The 15,729-nt window shown below is 49.5% G+C and overlaps 1 protein-coding gene across 2 annotated transcripts in view; it reads left to right on the top strand.

Moving 5' to 3' along the window:
• ANTXR2 (ANTXR cell adhesion molecule 2) overlaps window positions 1–15,729 on the top strand; it is a 79,365-nt gene that overhangs the window by 50,085 nt on the left and 13,551 nt on the right. For both annotated transcript variants that reach the window (XM_048303804.1, XM_048303803.1), the window contains exons 15-16: window positions 2,032–2,199; window positions 3,339–3,419. In XM_048303804.1, the coding sequence (XP_048159761.1) occupies window positions 2,032–2,199; window positions 3,339–3,419 (249 nt within the window). The remainder of the gene's footprint in view (window positions 1–2,031; window positions 2,200–3,338; window positions 3,420–15,729) is intronic.

The raw sequence follows: 15,729 nt of genomic DNA, 5'->3' as shown, positions 1-15,729 counted from the left end.
ATGGAGCAGAAACCTCATGAACACAAGTGACGTCAGGACTACAATGAAATGCACGTTCAGCCCATGGCAAAAATGCAAACGAGAGTAGAAACTGATGATTAGGTTAGAAAACCTTTTCATCTGTGGTAGGAATTTTGTGCAGGACTAAGGGCTAAAGATCTAAACCAACTGAAATTCCTGCCAGCGTAATCATAGGCCCTTGAAAAAGGCCCCCCTTCTGTGGGGCTGTGGCTCTGTCTGTCCCTGGGACCCCAGAGCGGTGACAGGTCTGGCTGGGCACCGATGGTCAGTGCCTCCAGGTTTGACTGGGGAGCTTCACCTCTGCCCTGCAGTGTCTGGGACTGGGGCTGGGAAGATGGGCTCAGGCTGTTGGGAGAGCAGGACAGGCCTCACAGATCTCCCTGGCTCAGAAGAGCACGCTGCTCCTTTGGGGAGTCAGGGCAGAGACGAGAGAAAACACTCCAAGGGAGGTTGTTCCTTACCTGGCAGTTAGAGGTGGTTTCTGTGCCGGGGCCAGTGACAAACTTGCTGGCCCAGTCATGACGTTTCTTCCATGTTTGTAGTCCATGTGGCAATGCAGTCATCTGGTTTTTATTGCTTCTCTGGCCTCTGTTCTTCGGCCATTCCTCCAGCAGCTTGATTCCACTGGCAGCTTCCCTGTCTGGAGAAGGGGAGGGACTGAACAAGCACCCTTGCCCTTCCCACTCCTGTGCTGGGGCAGGTACCCATCCATTCCTGCCTTCCCCACTAGCTCCACCCCTCTGTGACAGTCCCAGATAGCTTGGGCAGTGCTGCTTGCTCTCCCTAGCTCTGTCTTTTGGCATTGCTGTCAAGTTTTGTGATGTCATTGCCAGACCCCACCTGTTAGAGTTAATCTGTTTTTATGTCAAAATTGGGTGGTCAGACTCCACCAATTCCGGTTTCTTCTGGGTGAAGTGGCTTTTGTCAGAAGGAGAAGGTAATTTTTTCAGTGAGAGATCCACCATCTAATGGTTTTAACAGTGTTTAAAATACATTTTAGCAGCCACGTGACAAAAAAGTACCACTGATCACAGTGAAAGACAGGTGTTGAGGGGCCTCCTGGCAGGCCAAATCACCGCAAATGGCATGATAATGTCAAGTCTTGGTGAAATGATCCAGGCCACTTTCACTAAGAACTCTCAAACTCCAGCCATAGCTTTTAGCTGTTCCTTTTTGGATGAGGAGGGAACAGCCTTGTCCAGGCTTGTTTCTGAGTGCAGTACAACAAACACCCCTGCTGAGATTGCTGCACGGTGCTTCCAGTTACAAGGTGAAATAGGATTCCTGCAGCAAGGTGAATCATCCCTCGCAGCAGGAAGGTTTTTCCATGTAGTTCCTCTGCACAGCACGATGAGGGTAGCCTGTATGGAAGTCGGAATACGTGTCTGTCTCCCCAACAGTGATAACCCAGGTTTCCTTCTCTTTCAGCTCTTTGTGTATATTTTATACACTTGGAGCAGTGATTAACATACACATTGCTACATGTTCTACATGCACTTAGGCAGGTTAGACTGCTTCACCTGCTCTTCTCCAGTGTGTATCTTCCTGCAGGACAACATGGAAATCTGAGCAGGTTCAAGGAGCTTCTGCTCAAACCTGCCCAAGCATCGCATTTAATCTGCACTGGGGTTCTTGAAAGCTCTCTGGGTTAGGAAACCTGGGTTCCATAAATCTTGGCTTTCCTGTGTGCCGGATTAAGGTCTGGTATTTTAGGATAAATAAGAAGTGGAAATTATATTTTTATATCATTACTTAGAGAAGATTTGACAGATCCCCTGTCTCCTGTACAGCCCATGTGAAGCACGGTAGGATTTTCTATCACTACTGAGACTTATTTACACTTAACTAAGACTATTGTTATCACAAATGAAGAGGTAATGTTCTCCTCAGTACCTCCTCAGCACCTCCTCAGCACCTCTTCCAAATTTATCCTTGTTCAGCTCCCTCTGTTATTTGCAGCAGTTTCCCTGCCCTGTGGTGCACTTACACCTGAACTCTGCCTTTCCTCAGGTGCGCTGGGGTGACAAAGGCTCAACAGAAGAAGGGGCCAGGTTGGAAAAAGCAAAGAACGCTGTGGTGAAACTCCCAGAAGAACCAGAAGAACCTTTTCACCCTAAACCACCTAAACCAAAGCCTACCTCACCAGCGATGCAGCAGAAGTGGTACACGCCAATCAAGGTAATCTGTTCGACCGTCTTTGGTACAATTTGTTACTGAGGGCTGGATTCCTTGTGCCTTATGCATGCTGAGCTGTGCGTTACTTTCCAAGTGTTCCTGTTCAAGTGTAATGTGCTATTCTCAAAGGGAACACCTACTCAGCAGGAATGGCAGGAGCAGTTTGTAGCCCTAAATGCAATACTTGATCGTTACTGCCACGTTCTGTTTGCCTCTCCTTAAAAAGGGACATATTGTACAATGAGAGCGTTAAAATTTATGGGGGTTTGTTGGCTTAGTGGAGCTAATTAAACCCAAAACTGCACAGTCTGTAGCTGCTACACTAAGTTTTAAACACACATTGTCATGACAAACCAAGAAAAGCAAAAAAATTATATAAAACAATGTAATGCAAGAAGTCTGACAAAAAGTGAATTGTTCTATCTGGCTCATAATAACGATGCTCTGAGTCACCTGCAAACACAGCACAAGTACTTCTTACAAGTGGAGGGTAGGTCTGTACATACCTTGCCTTTAGGTGTTAAGAGAAGAACACACACAGGTGTAGCTGGGACTCTGGATACTTCTGTCTTCCCAAGTGCCTGCGAGTCCTTTCTGACCCCCAGAAAGCCCTGAAGCCGTGATGTCCAGGCACACAGGCAAGGTCTGGAGCCATCTGTGCAGAGCGGGATGCTCCTAACCAGCAGCAGAGCCGCGGTGCGTGTCCTGCGCCGAAGCTGCACACCTGTGGTGAACCTGCCGCACCCAGCTCACGTGGGACTCACCGTGTGCCACGTGCCCAGCAGGGCCCGCGTGTGTGCTGTAAAAACAAATGTATTGATGCGGGATAAACCCCTGCTGGACATGGGGGCATTCGGCCCAAATCACGGCAAACAAAGCACCGCTCCTGGATGGCTCAGAGTATGGGTGGGTTGGGCCCTGCCACTCCACTCCCTGGGCAGGTGAGTGCCCTCCCTGGCACTCCAGGTGGGCAGGAGCAGCACTGCAGTGGCTGTGGGGAAAACAGCCCAGGCTTAGCTCTGCTTGCTTGGCTCCAGGGAAGTGGTGCTCCGTTGTGGCGCTCCATGTCCCTGGGATGCCCCTGGCAGCCCCCGTGCGGGTGGGGTGTGCTGCCCCCTGACTGAGCCGCTGTGTCCCCGCAGGGCCGGCTGGACGCGCTGTGGGCGCTGCTGCGGCGCCAGTATGACAGAGTCTCGCTGATGCGGCCCCAGCAAGGAGACCAGGTGGGTGTGCGGCGCGCGGCCGGCGAGGGGCTGGGGCATGGCCAGCCCGGCAGCTCTGGCGTGGGGGGCAGAGAGCACAGTGGGAAGGGTGACGCATCGGGGAATCCGTGCGGCGAAAGGGGCATGGCACTGGCCTGGAGACACGGTGCCAACACGGGGCTCTGGAAGGCAGAGGGAGGGGCGCTGGATGTGGTGTGTGCTCAGGTGGAGAACAGGAACACAGCCTCATGTAGGGTAAACTCTGTCACGGGCACACAAATCGCTCTCAGATGCAGCTGTTCGTAAGAGCAGAGGCTGGCAATAATGTCCATGCAAGTTGCTTCCCAGAGCTTTGCACTTCCACACCAAAGGCACCTTTCACAGAACAAACAGGTGAGGAAATGCGTTTCTCAGACCATCCTTTCTCCTGGAACACATGTGGCCACTGAAAAAGGGGCCTCTCCATCAAACGCTGCTCTGATGAGGACACAGAGCTGCTGTTTGCACCCCTGATATTGAAACCAGATAGGGTCCTTTTGATTGCTGCTCCTCAGGAAAGTATCACTTCGAATGTCAGCACTTATCCCCTGGGACCACTCAGGTTCCTGTCTGTGGCACTTGGGAAGAGCCACAGGAGCAAATGCTTTCCTTTAAATAGGATGGCAGCAGGTCACAGTCTCACATACCACAGAGCACTGCTGTGCAGAACACTGTCTATGCACCATACAACATGAAGGCCACATAGAAGGATGAGAGGGCTTAAGAGGAGGTTACATGTGGTAGAATGGGAGGTAATGGGAATTGCCTGGGATGAAGTTGGGTGCTGTTCAAAAGGACGAAAAGGTGAGACTAAGGTAAGACCAGTGTTGGAAGCAGCAGAATGGCCAAGTGCTGTGCTGCAGGTGGAGAACACAGCTGGATACGGGTGTTAGCATTGTTACCGTGGCAGGTTAGTCACTCTTTGCAGGAATGATGCATGTGACATGGAGCAGCAATAACAGCAGCAAATCTACACACAAAATACATGGCACAATACAGTTTAACAGGTAAATTCAATATAAACGGGAACATAGAAGTGGTGCCTTAAAGGGCTAAGAAAGTGTCAGTCAGGCCCTGACTAAGGCAGGGAGTTACTGGAAGGACTGCCCTTGGCGTAGGCTTTGCTGAGCCATTGTGCAGTCAGACACCTGCCTTCTCTGGGCCTGACAGGAGCAACACTGGTCAGCACCTCGACTTGTGAAAAACAGAGCAGTGGCTCAAGAAAAAAGGAGTGATATCTGTGCCTAAGTGAATGGTGGGGTCAGATGTGACCTGTGTCACAGCAGAGTGACATTTCTGTGCGGTGTTTGCTGTCTTGGGGAAAAAAGGGTATCTTTTTCCTTGTTCCTAACATGCTGGGTGGGGATGCCATGGTGGGCCCCTGCGTGTGTGTCAGTGCACGTGTGTGCATGGGGACACACACACACACACACACACACACACACACACACACACACGCTTGCCTTGGAAACAGCAGCCATGGAGTCTTCTATTTCACCATCTTTCTTTTACTGTTTAAGAACTTGCCAGTTCTATTCGTAGAAGAATTCAGTGCTGAATTTGAGTCCTTGACCAGGCAGTTGAAATTTAAGCATGAAGTATCAAAGCAGAGCGAGCTGTCCGTGCACCGCGCTGTCCCAGCTGTGCCGTGTGGCAGGCAGTGTGAGGGCCGTATCGGGAGGCTGCCAGGGCGGCTCGAGTCTCGGGAGCCGCGGCTGCGGGAGACGGGCAGCGCCCAGGTGTGGGCACACCGAGCAGGCTGCGGGCACAGCTGTGTGGCGGCCACGGGAGTGTGGGGCAGGCCAGGGCACGTGGGGCCTGGGGGCTGCAACACTAAAGGTAGCACGGCTTGGACACAGCTGCTCCCCAGCTCGCCTCAGGCACAAATCCAGAGATCCAACGTGGTCTGGCTGTGCTGGGGGCTGAGGACATGCAGCCACTTCAGAGACAGCTGCACGCCGCGGCAGCTGCGCCATGCTCCCAGTGAGGGACGAGGACAGCAGGTACAGATCGAGGGCCCCACAAACAGCCTCCATTAAGCCACGAGCGCTTTTGAAGGGCTCCCATCAAACAGAGCAAGTCCGCAGCAGGAGATTTCGGCTGCAGAGCCATGTGGTGTTTTCTGCACTAACAAGGTAATTTATAAATGATGCATTACCCTGTGTCTGTGCTCCTAGCTAGACTTCCTTCCTTTTTTTTATTAAAGGGGCAAAGAAGACCAAGCCACTGCAGTTTGGGCTACTCTGATAAGCCAGTTCAGTGTCTGAGGGTCGGTACTGAACTTCTTTTCCCAAGAGTCTGGGGCTGCCCAGGAATACAGCCTGGCACGGGGGCACAGCGCCAGCCTCAGGGGCCTGGTTTTTTCCTCTAAATCCTTGTGTTTGTTTTCCAAGTCATAGTTTAGCACCAAGAGGTGATCATCAGGAGTTTGGATTCTTTGTCTGAGCTTGTGGCAGTGTGATGATGGCTAAGGCTCTGATCCTGTGTGCGTTTACGCACACAAACATCTTTAAGTCCACAAATAGCCTGTGGCACTTGTAGTGAAGACTTTGTCCTATCAGGATGCAAATAGGAGTCAACGGTAAAAGAAAGATTGTACCTCATTCTAGGAGAACCAGAACAGAGGAGAACTGTAGAATGCTTCCAGCTTGTACTTCCATGTACAAACCAGCCTTTTAAAAAGGAAGACACTTGTACTTGTTTTTAATTTTAAGCCTATTAGTATTTAGCTGCTTTAAAGGTCTTTTCTAATAATGGCTGCAGAGCTAACACAAACATCTGTATAAACTGTTACTTTGGAGCATCTCTGCATAATACAAAAGTAATACATTCTGCATGTGAAAGATGTGGATAGCAGTGCTCCCTCCAGAAGGAAGCTCCAGGTCACTGGAGTCACCACCTTGCCCCATAACCTGGGCTGCTCTCAGGAGGGTCTGGCTGGCTGCCCATCCCAACTAGAGTGGCTCTCCTGGCAGTTGGATTTGCTGTCAGTCAGTGGAAGTGGGAGGGATCATCTTGCTGAAGAGAGGATGTTGTGCTGGTGTCAGGAGAAACAGGGATATTTTTCCAACTACGTAGGCAGCAGTTCTTGGCGCTGCCTCCCTTGGTGCAGATGAGTCTGCTGCTCTCTTAAACGAGCCTTTGGGACTCATCCCTCTGTGAATACTGGTAGGAATGAGAGAGCAGGAAGAAACCAACCTGCCTTGCCTGCCAGTTCCAAGGCCATGCGGCACGGGATGATGGTCATGGAGAAAAGAACGTCGGTGCTGGGGGGAGCATGGATGTGCCACAGCTGTCCTATAGCTTCCCTGCCAGCACACGAGCAGTGCAGCCCCCTAAGCCGAGCCAAAGGAAAACTTTCCATGGGCAGGGCAGGGGCTGGTAATCACCGAGTGTTTTGCTATGCAGGATTCCCAAGCAACAAACACGTTTGTTTTCCTCATCCTCACGAACCTTTCTCATGGAGTGAGCTGCAGTACAGTGATGCACCAGGCCTGTTCCCCTGCCCAGATTATTCCTCCCCTGTGATCTGGCGGCGCAGGGCAGCTGTCCGAGCGGCTGGCCGCGATTCGGGAATGGCCGCTGAGCTAATCTTCAGGCTTTGCAGATGAAGGAGGCAGCAGATAACAGGATTAAAGTTTCCCAACCCAGGGTTTTCACAGCCCGAGACGCGGGTGGAGGGGGAGACAGAATGACTTCTGTCATTAATCCTAATTGATTGCCAAGAGGTTTTTAATCTGGCTTATTAATTAGGAAGGTCCTTAACACACTGTCTACATATCAACATCAGATGCTCTTTTGGGACTTTGGGGACATATGGCCTATCTATATTTACATTCACACAATTTACACATACATACATCGCTGTATGGGAGCTGCTCGCACGGGTAACGCACACGGAGCGCCGAGGAAGCATTTGCATTCATACCCTCCTCAGCAAAAGTGGATGGAAATGAAAAAACACCTTGCACAAAGGTTACATTCCCACATGATGAACACGCATACCTCTGTTTATGTTGATATGCGTATTAATCCAGATCAATTTTATGTACCATTTATCTAGATTAGAGTTCAAATGGCATTCTTGGTTTGGCAGATTTAAGAGAGAGGTCCCAGTGTTCTTCCACAGTGACATGGCATGTTTTTAAAGGTCCAGGTTGTGGTTTCACTGCCATTTGGAGGAGATCAGCACAAATACTTGATATAACAGAATCGGGTGATGTTGGAAATAACTGACCAGAGCCAGAGAGGCTCTGAGATGGGAGGCGGTGACAGAATGAGGTGAACAGAACTAGGCTGGTTTCCCTCTCACTTCACTGGGCTCTGCTTCTCTAACCACCAGCAAAGGCATATGAAAACACCTTGGAAAAGCTGTTTTTAGAAAGTGAGTTTCTGTGCATGGTGTCACCTGCTGTAGCTGTGGCAGCCCGAGCTCATTCACTCACCCAGGGTGAGTTGTTATAAACGTGTGGTAAACTGCAGCTACTGGAGTTCAGAGGATGCTCAGATGTGCCCACCCAGGCCCGACCCGACGCAACTGGGGGCTCTAAAGCCTGCAAGCATTGGCACGTGTTAATCCTTTCATGCACAATATTTTCCGAAAGAAGGCAGGGGGAGGGAGCTGTTCCCCCACAGCCCTTCAAAAGTTGGGAAGAACCACAGCACACATGCTGCGGGATGTGACTGCTGCATGGGAGAGGCAGACGGGGGGAGAGAGAGAGAAGAAAAGTGATCCAAAATTATATTTGTTGCCTCTGATCTTATTACTGTATTCCCATAATTCAAAATTACTTTTGTTCTGAAATCAGTTTTTGCATGTTTAAGTCCATTCTGAACTATGGATCCATAAAGCATTAGCAGAAACCCCTGTACACTTCAGTTGTTTGCATTTTAAACTGGCCAGGTGTTCCCCAGCTATAACGTTTCCTGACCATTGACCTGTGGGCTGGCGGTGTCACAGCCTCCTGCAATTTAAACACAGGCTCCAAGGAAGTTAATGCAGCTCACAGCAATAGTTACTGGTGCTGCTTCCTGTCATAAAGGGTTTGTAGGTGCACACAGGTCTATCCCCTCCCAGTCACTCTGAAAAGAATTCTGTAGCTTCTAGAAACCGGTGGGCAAATGCTACATGAGATCAACCGCTGCAGTTCAGGTGGGCTCAGCTCCTGCCGGGCTCCAGGCCGTGCCAGACAGGTGACCAGGGAAGAAGAGCAGTGTCCCTGGTGTGCAGCCTCAGGATGGGTGACACAACCCTCTGGCCGTGAACACAACCTTGGGGGTGGGTGACAGCCTTCCTAGGATAGCGCTTCCTTGCTGCAGCTTCGCAGGTGCTCTGGGGCTCAGTACTGCTCCTTCCTAGGTAATGGTTGTTTCTCAAACACCTTTCTGTCTGCAGTTTTCTCCCACAGCCTTGCCCTGTCTTTATTACTTAGTCCAGCAGGCCACAGGCTGCAGTGTAAAACACTTTGATCCAATGAAAAAAGATCAGATTTTCTTGGAGGTCATTATCATGTTTTTAAAATGAAACAACAGGAGTTCTTTGCTTTCTATTTAGAAATAGAAGTTCCCTTTCTGGATGCAAACTGTGCCTGTGTGAGCAGAGGGGAAGTGAAGGTGCAAAGCACACAGGAGCTCGTAGCATGTTTCATATCTTTCTGTCCCCAAATAGATGGATCATATTTTATTTTACATTATAGTAAAACATAGAACCTGATAAAATCTGGAAAATCTGTAAAATAATGAGCAGAATAAGCATATTATGATCCAAAAGAAAATGGATTATTTAGAGCTGAACATTCGGAGCAGAGCCTAAGGGCTCTGAGGATATTGCTCCATTCTGGGAAGGATGTTCCCAGCCTAGCCGAGCACCCCTGCACTAGGGAATGCCCCAGAAACTCCGAGTACTGCCACTGGGGCCCCCCTGCTCACCCAGGAGAGACAGAGAGGATGTCTGAGGGCACCTCCTCATCGCAGGGCTGCCACCCTGCCTCCCAGGGCTGCCTTGCTGCCCTGTTACCGGCTCTGTTTGCCCCCTTGGGGAGCTCTGGGTGCCTGTCTTAAACCTGGAGTATCTCCCAGCCACAGCGGTCGCAGGCCACTTGCTGTCATGCCTTTACTAAAAGGCATGTCAACATCTCCAGACAGGCTCCCCAGTGAAGCGGCCAGGGCAGTGATGGGAATTCCGCTCCTGGCCCACCTGCTCCCATGCTGGAACAGCCATTGGTCCCCTCTGGTGACATGGCCATGCCCCAGCAGGTGGTTACAGGTCATTGGGGCCAATCAGCTCCATGACTGTGGCAGCTCAGTAAGGTTTTTCCCTCTGATATCAACAACAGAAAGGAAAGGCATACAAAGGATTAGGAGAATATAATGGATATAACTTTTCCATTGTACCTAGGAATCTGTGCGTTAGAACTGTGGGAATTCTCCTTAAATTTATTTTTCCTACGCTGAATGTAATTAAGGCCCTTTCCTTCCAAGCCAGCCACCTGCCCAGCTGGCACTCTGTGAATGCTCTAAGGCACACTCAGGGCATGTTTGATGTCAGTCCGTCCTGATTTATAAACCCATAAATGCTCTGCTTAGAGGAAGGAGAGTAATACTAGGTTTTGGCTCAAAGAAGTCAGGAGTAACGCAGTGTGCTGTGTCCTCCCAGCAACAGGGAGGATGTGCCTTCCCATTGGGCCATGGCCATACATCCCTAAATGCAGCGTGTCCTCTGGGCAAAGCAGTGAGGCTCTCCCAAGGGACATGGGGAACTGAGGCACATGTGCAGAGGTGATGTGAGCCCCAAGTAATGAAACAAACCCATGGCCAGAAGGGGGAAGGAGAGATGCCCCTTTGAGCACCACATGGGAGCAGAGGGCCGCTGATCCAGGTAAAGGGGTTCACAGTGCATTTCTAGGGGATGAACATGGGAGAGTCAAACTATAAAAACAGTGACATGGGCATTTGGTGCCAAAGAAGTGCAACATAAAACAGGTTTTCTCCCGTCAATACATTCTTATTTGTTGCGGAGCTTAAGGCGCAGAGATTTCACCTCGTACATAGACAAAAGCCAAGCCAAGTCAGATCTTACGCCAGCCTAGACTGAGCTCCACAAACCCAACCGCATTTACCACAGACCGCACTGCTTAGGTAGAAAATCGTGGCACAGTGGGCTTTGTTCTTGAGATGGCTCTGAAGAGCAGTTTTATGAATAACTGCTTCACCTCCTGCGTTCGGGCTGAGCCACGTGCCCTATGTCGCGTGGCACCAGCTGTCAGCCAGGAGAAACACTGACACTACTGATCCCCTGGTTTGACCAGTGCATGCTCAGGGACAGCGTTTTCTGTGCTTTTGTCAAAGACTGTTGTCACTGGAGACAGTCTGGAAAGGCCAGTTTGGTGGCAATGAGGTGGGTGGGAGGAGAAAACTCTGCAACAGCGGCAAGAAATTGTGCTCCATGATCAGAGTCTGTCCCACACCTGTGACTCATGGTCTGAGCACCTGCAGAGCCCTCAGCACCTGTGGCTGGGCACTTTGCCGAGCACCCTCCCACTGGGGACCCTGTTCCCGCAGAACCCGCGAGTGCGGGTGCAGGAGCAGCAGGAGATGTGCCTGTTCAGGAGATGACACCCAGAGCACGTGCACGAGGGTGACCTGACCTGCTCACACCTGCAGCACAGCCATGCTGCCTGGTGCGAGAGGAAGGGCTGGGCTTCCTTTGGCACTAGGGCTACAGGTCTGTGTGTATCCATGGCGTAAGTTCGGTCACGCGCACCCCAGCTTCCTGAGGCTGATATTTTCAGATGTGCTACTCAGATCTATTTTAAGGGTTCTTCCCACTCCAAGTCTGTGATGAGCATTAGAGCTTTAAAGCGCTGCTTTGGGAAGCTATTATCAGTAGGTATTAATTATTGAACACTATACCTTCTGGAAAAGTTGTTTCATCACTGGAAAGTGACCTTGCTAGAAGAGGCAGAGGAAAAGAGAGGCGTATGGTGCCTCCTGAGAGCAAGTGGAGTGATGCATGGCAAGAGAAGACACTAAAGATTTATTGTCTGTGGCAAAAGAAACACAGATCTCTGCTTGTGCAGTAAGTGTTTTTGACATCATACGCCATAAAGAGTGATTGGATGCTGTAGTTAAAAAGTGTTTCACTGAAGGGAAATAATAGACATTTTCACAGTGCTGTGTCTATTAAGTGTCCAACTGCGTGGCTGCGCAGCTGAGCCGGCCCTGAGAACTCCAGTGTCGCAGTTCAGGCAGTTCTGAGTTAAAAGGCAGCTGGATAATCCTGAGAGAGGACACTGAGAATTTCTCTGTCTTAAAAGAAGATCCCTTTTGACCTTGGCTGGTACAGGTTCTTACTGCCTGACATCACACCACTGGACAAGTTCAACATCAGCACTGTTTGGATGCCTTGCATGCAAATTTCTTTTATTAACCTAGCCCCGGCCTTTTCCCTGGAATTTCTCTTTTTCCCAGCTGTTAGTGCAGCAGTGCACTCGTCTCCCAGTGACACTGCTGGTTGGAGTTGTCCCATTGCTTCAATGGTTTAAAAACCCCAAGAAAAACAGGTGTTCAGTTTAAAATAAAAGCTGGGGAGAAGCCAGCACTCAGCCTCACCTCTCACCCTTCTGGATGCCTCTGCCAGGCTGGAGAGTGAGGTGTGGCCAGAGAGCTCCTCGATAAATCATCATTAGGTCCACGTGCAAATACAGTAGCCAGGCTCAGGCGCACAATTAGGCACCTAATTATGTTGAAAATGCAATTGTGCACTTTGCTACAATGGCCTCACGGCCTCGGGAGCCGGCCGGGGCCCAACCTGGCCCAGCGAGGCACTGGGATGGCGCCTCTGGGAAGCGTCCTGCAAGGGGCAAAAGCGTTCATGGCGCTCAGACGGGAGTCTGCCCGGCACAGCCCGCGCTTGGGTCCCTCCTCCTGCCCACACGGGGGTGACAGTGATGGAGGAGACAGGCCACAGCACGGGTGTGTTATTTCTGCCTCTTTTTGCTGCGGTTTCTTTTTCGTCCTTTCAGCAAGGCAAAGAGGGGAACACCCAGCCAAGTGGGATCCGTAATTCAGATGACAGTGTGTGACTGAAACTGCAGCGAGGCTGATTCCAAAGGAAAATACAAAATTTCCAAAGGAAAATGATGCTGTCACTGTTCAGGGACAGCATTTTCCATATGAAAATGTCTGATCTGGGAGTGTTGTCAACGCCACGGGGGGCCAGACTGTTCAGCCACTGCTCCCATTGGCAGGGCCCATGTGAGAGTAGGGAGTGCGTGACCTGGGAGCTGAGGCTGGGCAGTGGGGGAACAGCTTTAGCCTCTGCTGTTTCCTGCACAGGTGAGGTGCCACCATTAGCTTCAGGTCTGTTTACCTGTGCCAAAAGTTTTTAACCTGGACTTTCGTACTTAGCTGAGAACAACTGAGGGAGGAGCCCAGTTCCCAGTCAGGAAAAATGAAGTGCACTTGTCCTGTGCCTGTTCAACATCCTATGATGCATTTTCTTTATTCTTAGTTTTGTAAAACCAGCAGTCCCTTCTCCTTGATAACGTGCTGGTAATTCCTTTGGAGGAATTTGAAGGAATTCCTCATTTGGAATTGAAAACTTATGCTTAAAGTCTGAGCATAAGACTTGCTGGAGAGAATTTGCTAGCCAAGGAGCGAAGATACATTCCAACATTATAAAATCATAGAACTGCTAAAATTACTGCAGTTTTTAGTTTTAAAATGCATGTAATTTGTACAGTCTGAGGTGCTACTCAAAGGAACTTTGTCTGTGTCAGGGAATCTTCATTAGCTTTATTCTGTGAACACAGCAAACCCAGGATTTCTCCACGGATTCAGGAGGAGAGGCTGCCTGGGCCTCATTTCTATCCATTTCCATCCCACCTGCCATGGTCCCGCCATCAGCTGAGAGGTGTTTGTGTTTCATTCTTGTGCTCACCACCAGTACTAAATCCTAAGGAAAGCCATTATTTTGCTTAGGAAAAATGCAACGTTTCACATATTTTGCAGTTTCTCACCTATGCTTCCAAAGACGGGTCCATGTCCCAAAATCCCACCAAAAAATCTAACAGTTCTGGTCCTCGTTAGCACCAGAGTCAGGAGTTGAACCTATAGTTGGGAAAGCCAGTTTCACTGCGCTTTGGGCCAGTGTAGGTGCAAACACAGGATTATTACCTGGGTTAGAGACACACCTGCACTTGTAAGGTCTTGCATCCCTGTCTCCTCAGGATTCCCCATCCTTTGTTACCATCTCTGCGACAGAGGAAGAACAGGCACTGTATTTTCTGATTGTCACTACCAAGTCTGCAGTGATTTATTCCTATAGGCTCTAACTGAATTAAAATCTTAATTAGGCTTATGCTACTTTTTACTTCATTTTAATTAGGAACAGCCAGATCACTTGTCTTGGGGAAGGAAAAAGAAAAAGATAAAGAGCAGCAACACTTTTTCTGCTCTGTAGTTGTATTAATGAAGCCGTGGTGAGAATGTCTTCCCAAAGAGGTACCACAGGGCAGGACAGGTAGCACAGCACAGACAGTGCTGTGGTACAGGAAACCTCAGTCTTCCACAGAAATATTTTCCTTGAGTGTTTCCTGGTATCATTTCACACCCAAGTTTACAGTCCTCACTTTAATAAGACACCAGGAAACGACCCATTACAGCAGTGAGTTTTTGGTGCAGTCACGTTGAAAACCCTCTGAGATCATCAAGTCTGGCACTCCCCCAGCACTGCCAAGGCCACCACTAACCCACGTCCCCAAGTGCCACATCCACAGGCCTTGGAACACTTCATGGAGAAGCATCGCTTGTCTGTCCTGCTCGTGTTCCACCTACAGCAAACTGTACACAGATCACAGGCTCTGCCTTGAGCAAATTAGAGGTTCGTACTAAGCTCTCCTAACTTACCAAATGCTGCCATCAATGAAGCGTAAATCCCTCACTTTAAGCAGCAAAGGGATTTTTGTGTGCTTCTCTTTCCGTGTTACCTGTTCCTTTCTCCGCAGCCAGCCTCTCCAAAGGCTGCAGCTTTGCACAAGCGCAAGCTGGCTCTTTGTGGAGAGGCCCTGGCTGAGTTTGTGTGCTTCTCTACAGGGTGGAAGATTTTTTTCCACACACTGCCCCACGGGGCCCATGGCAGGGAAGTGGCCATTCCAACAGTTCCCCCCATCTGCGGGAGAATGTGCTTCCACCAGCAAAGCTGCTGTGGCAGGGCCGGGGGCTCAGGCTTTCCCAGGGCTTCATGGGGCAGGGGCCATCCCAGGGGGACCTGGAGACTCTCAGCGCTCCTGTGAATCTCCTGCTCAACATTTGCATGTTGACATTTTCTACTTAAGGGACCTTTTGGCATCTTCAGCATTAATTTATAATGCTGTGGTAGCGGGGCTGCAGCACTGCAGGAACAGCCTTTACTTTAGAAAGACACTGCTCTGGAATCAGACTGGATTCAGTGTAGAGACTGACCACATTCCAACTGCTCCTGCTGGGATTTGGTTTTTGGATTTTGGTTTGTTGAATTTTTGAATTTTTTTTCTGATTGTTTGGCCAGATTTTACAAGTGTATTTCCTAACTGTATTTCCCAGTATCTTTACATTTCACATGTTCTAATGGAGTGTTACATGACACTGCTGGACTTTGTGCACCTTCCCGTGTGAATTGAGCCCCAGGATCAGTCCAGGAAAAAAGGACTTGAATTTGTGTACTTGTTTGGCAGATATAATTCACCTAGCCTGGTTCATGCAAAGGTGTAATTAGAACCAGGGGGTTTTACACGGGCAAAGTGGGCTTAAAAGGGCCATTTATGTCAGTAAGCCCTTGCATGGGCAAAGGACAGACCAGCTGGATTAAACTTTATTACAACTGATACAAGGCCCCTTACAACATGCCTGGGTCATTTAAAAATTTTAGAAATCATTTAGCCTCAATCAGCCCTTCACTAACTGCAGTTAAATGCACGTAAGCCATTTGAGGACAGTTCACAAAGCTATTTTTATTCATTTAACTACACCTGTTTGAAAATGTAATTTGAAATATGCAACTAATTACAATAATTGAACCTATGTTTCATTTCTGCCAGAGAATTTTTATTTAGAAGTTTCTAATTTGCCCAGTGCAGGCTTTGGTTCTGTTATGCTTTCAACTCCAAAGAGCTGACATCCTCATCAGTGAAAGGATGTAGAAAAGGCACCGATCTACCCGTGTTGTAATTAAATTCAGTCTGTGTGTGGCTGCAGCTTCGGAAGGTAATTGTGCACACCTCATTGCTTTTTACTTCTGAATGCTGCTGTGGTC

Source organism: Corvus hawaiiensis, chromosome 5 (genome assembly GCF_020740725.1).
Source record: "Corvus hawaiiensis isolate bCorHaw1 chromosome 5, bCorHaw1.pri.cur, whole genome shotgun sequence".
Lineage (NCBI taxonomy): Eukaryota > Metazoa > Chordata > Aves > Passeriformes > Corvidae > Corvus > Corvus hawaiiensis.
Note: the sequence above shows the minus strand (reverse complement) of the source record. Positions and strands in the feature narration are given on the sequence as shown.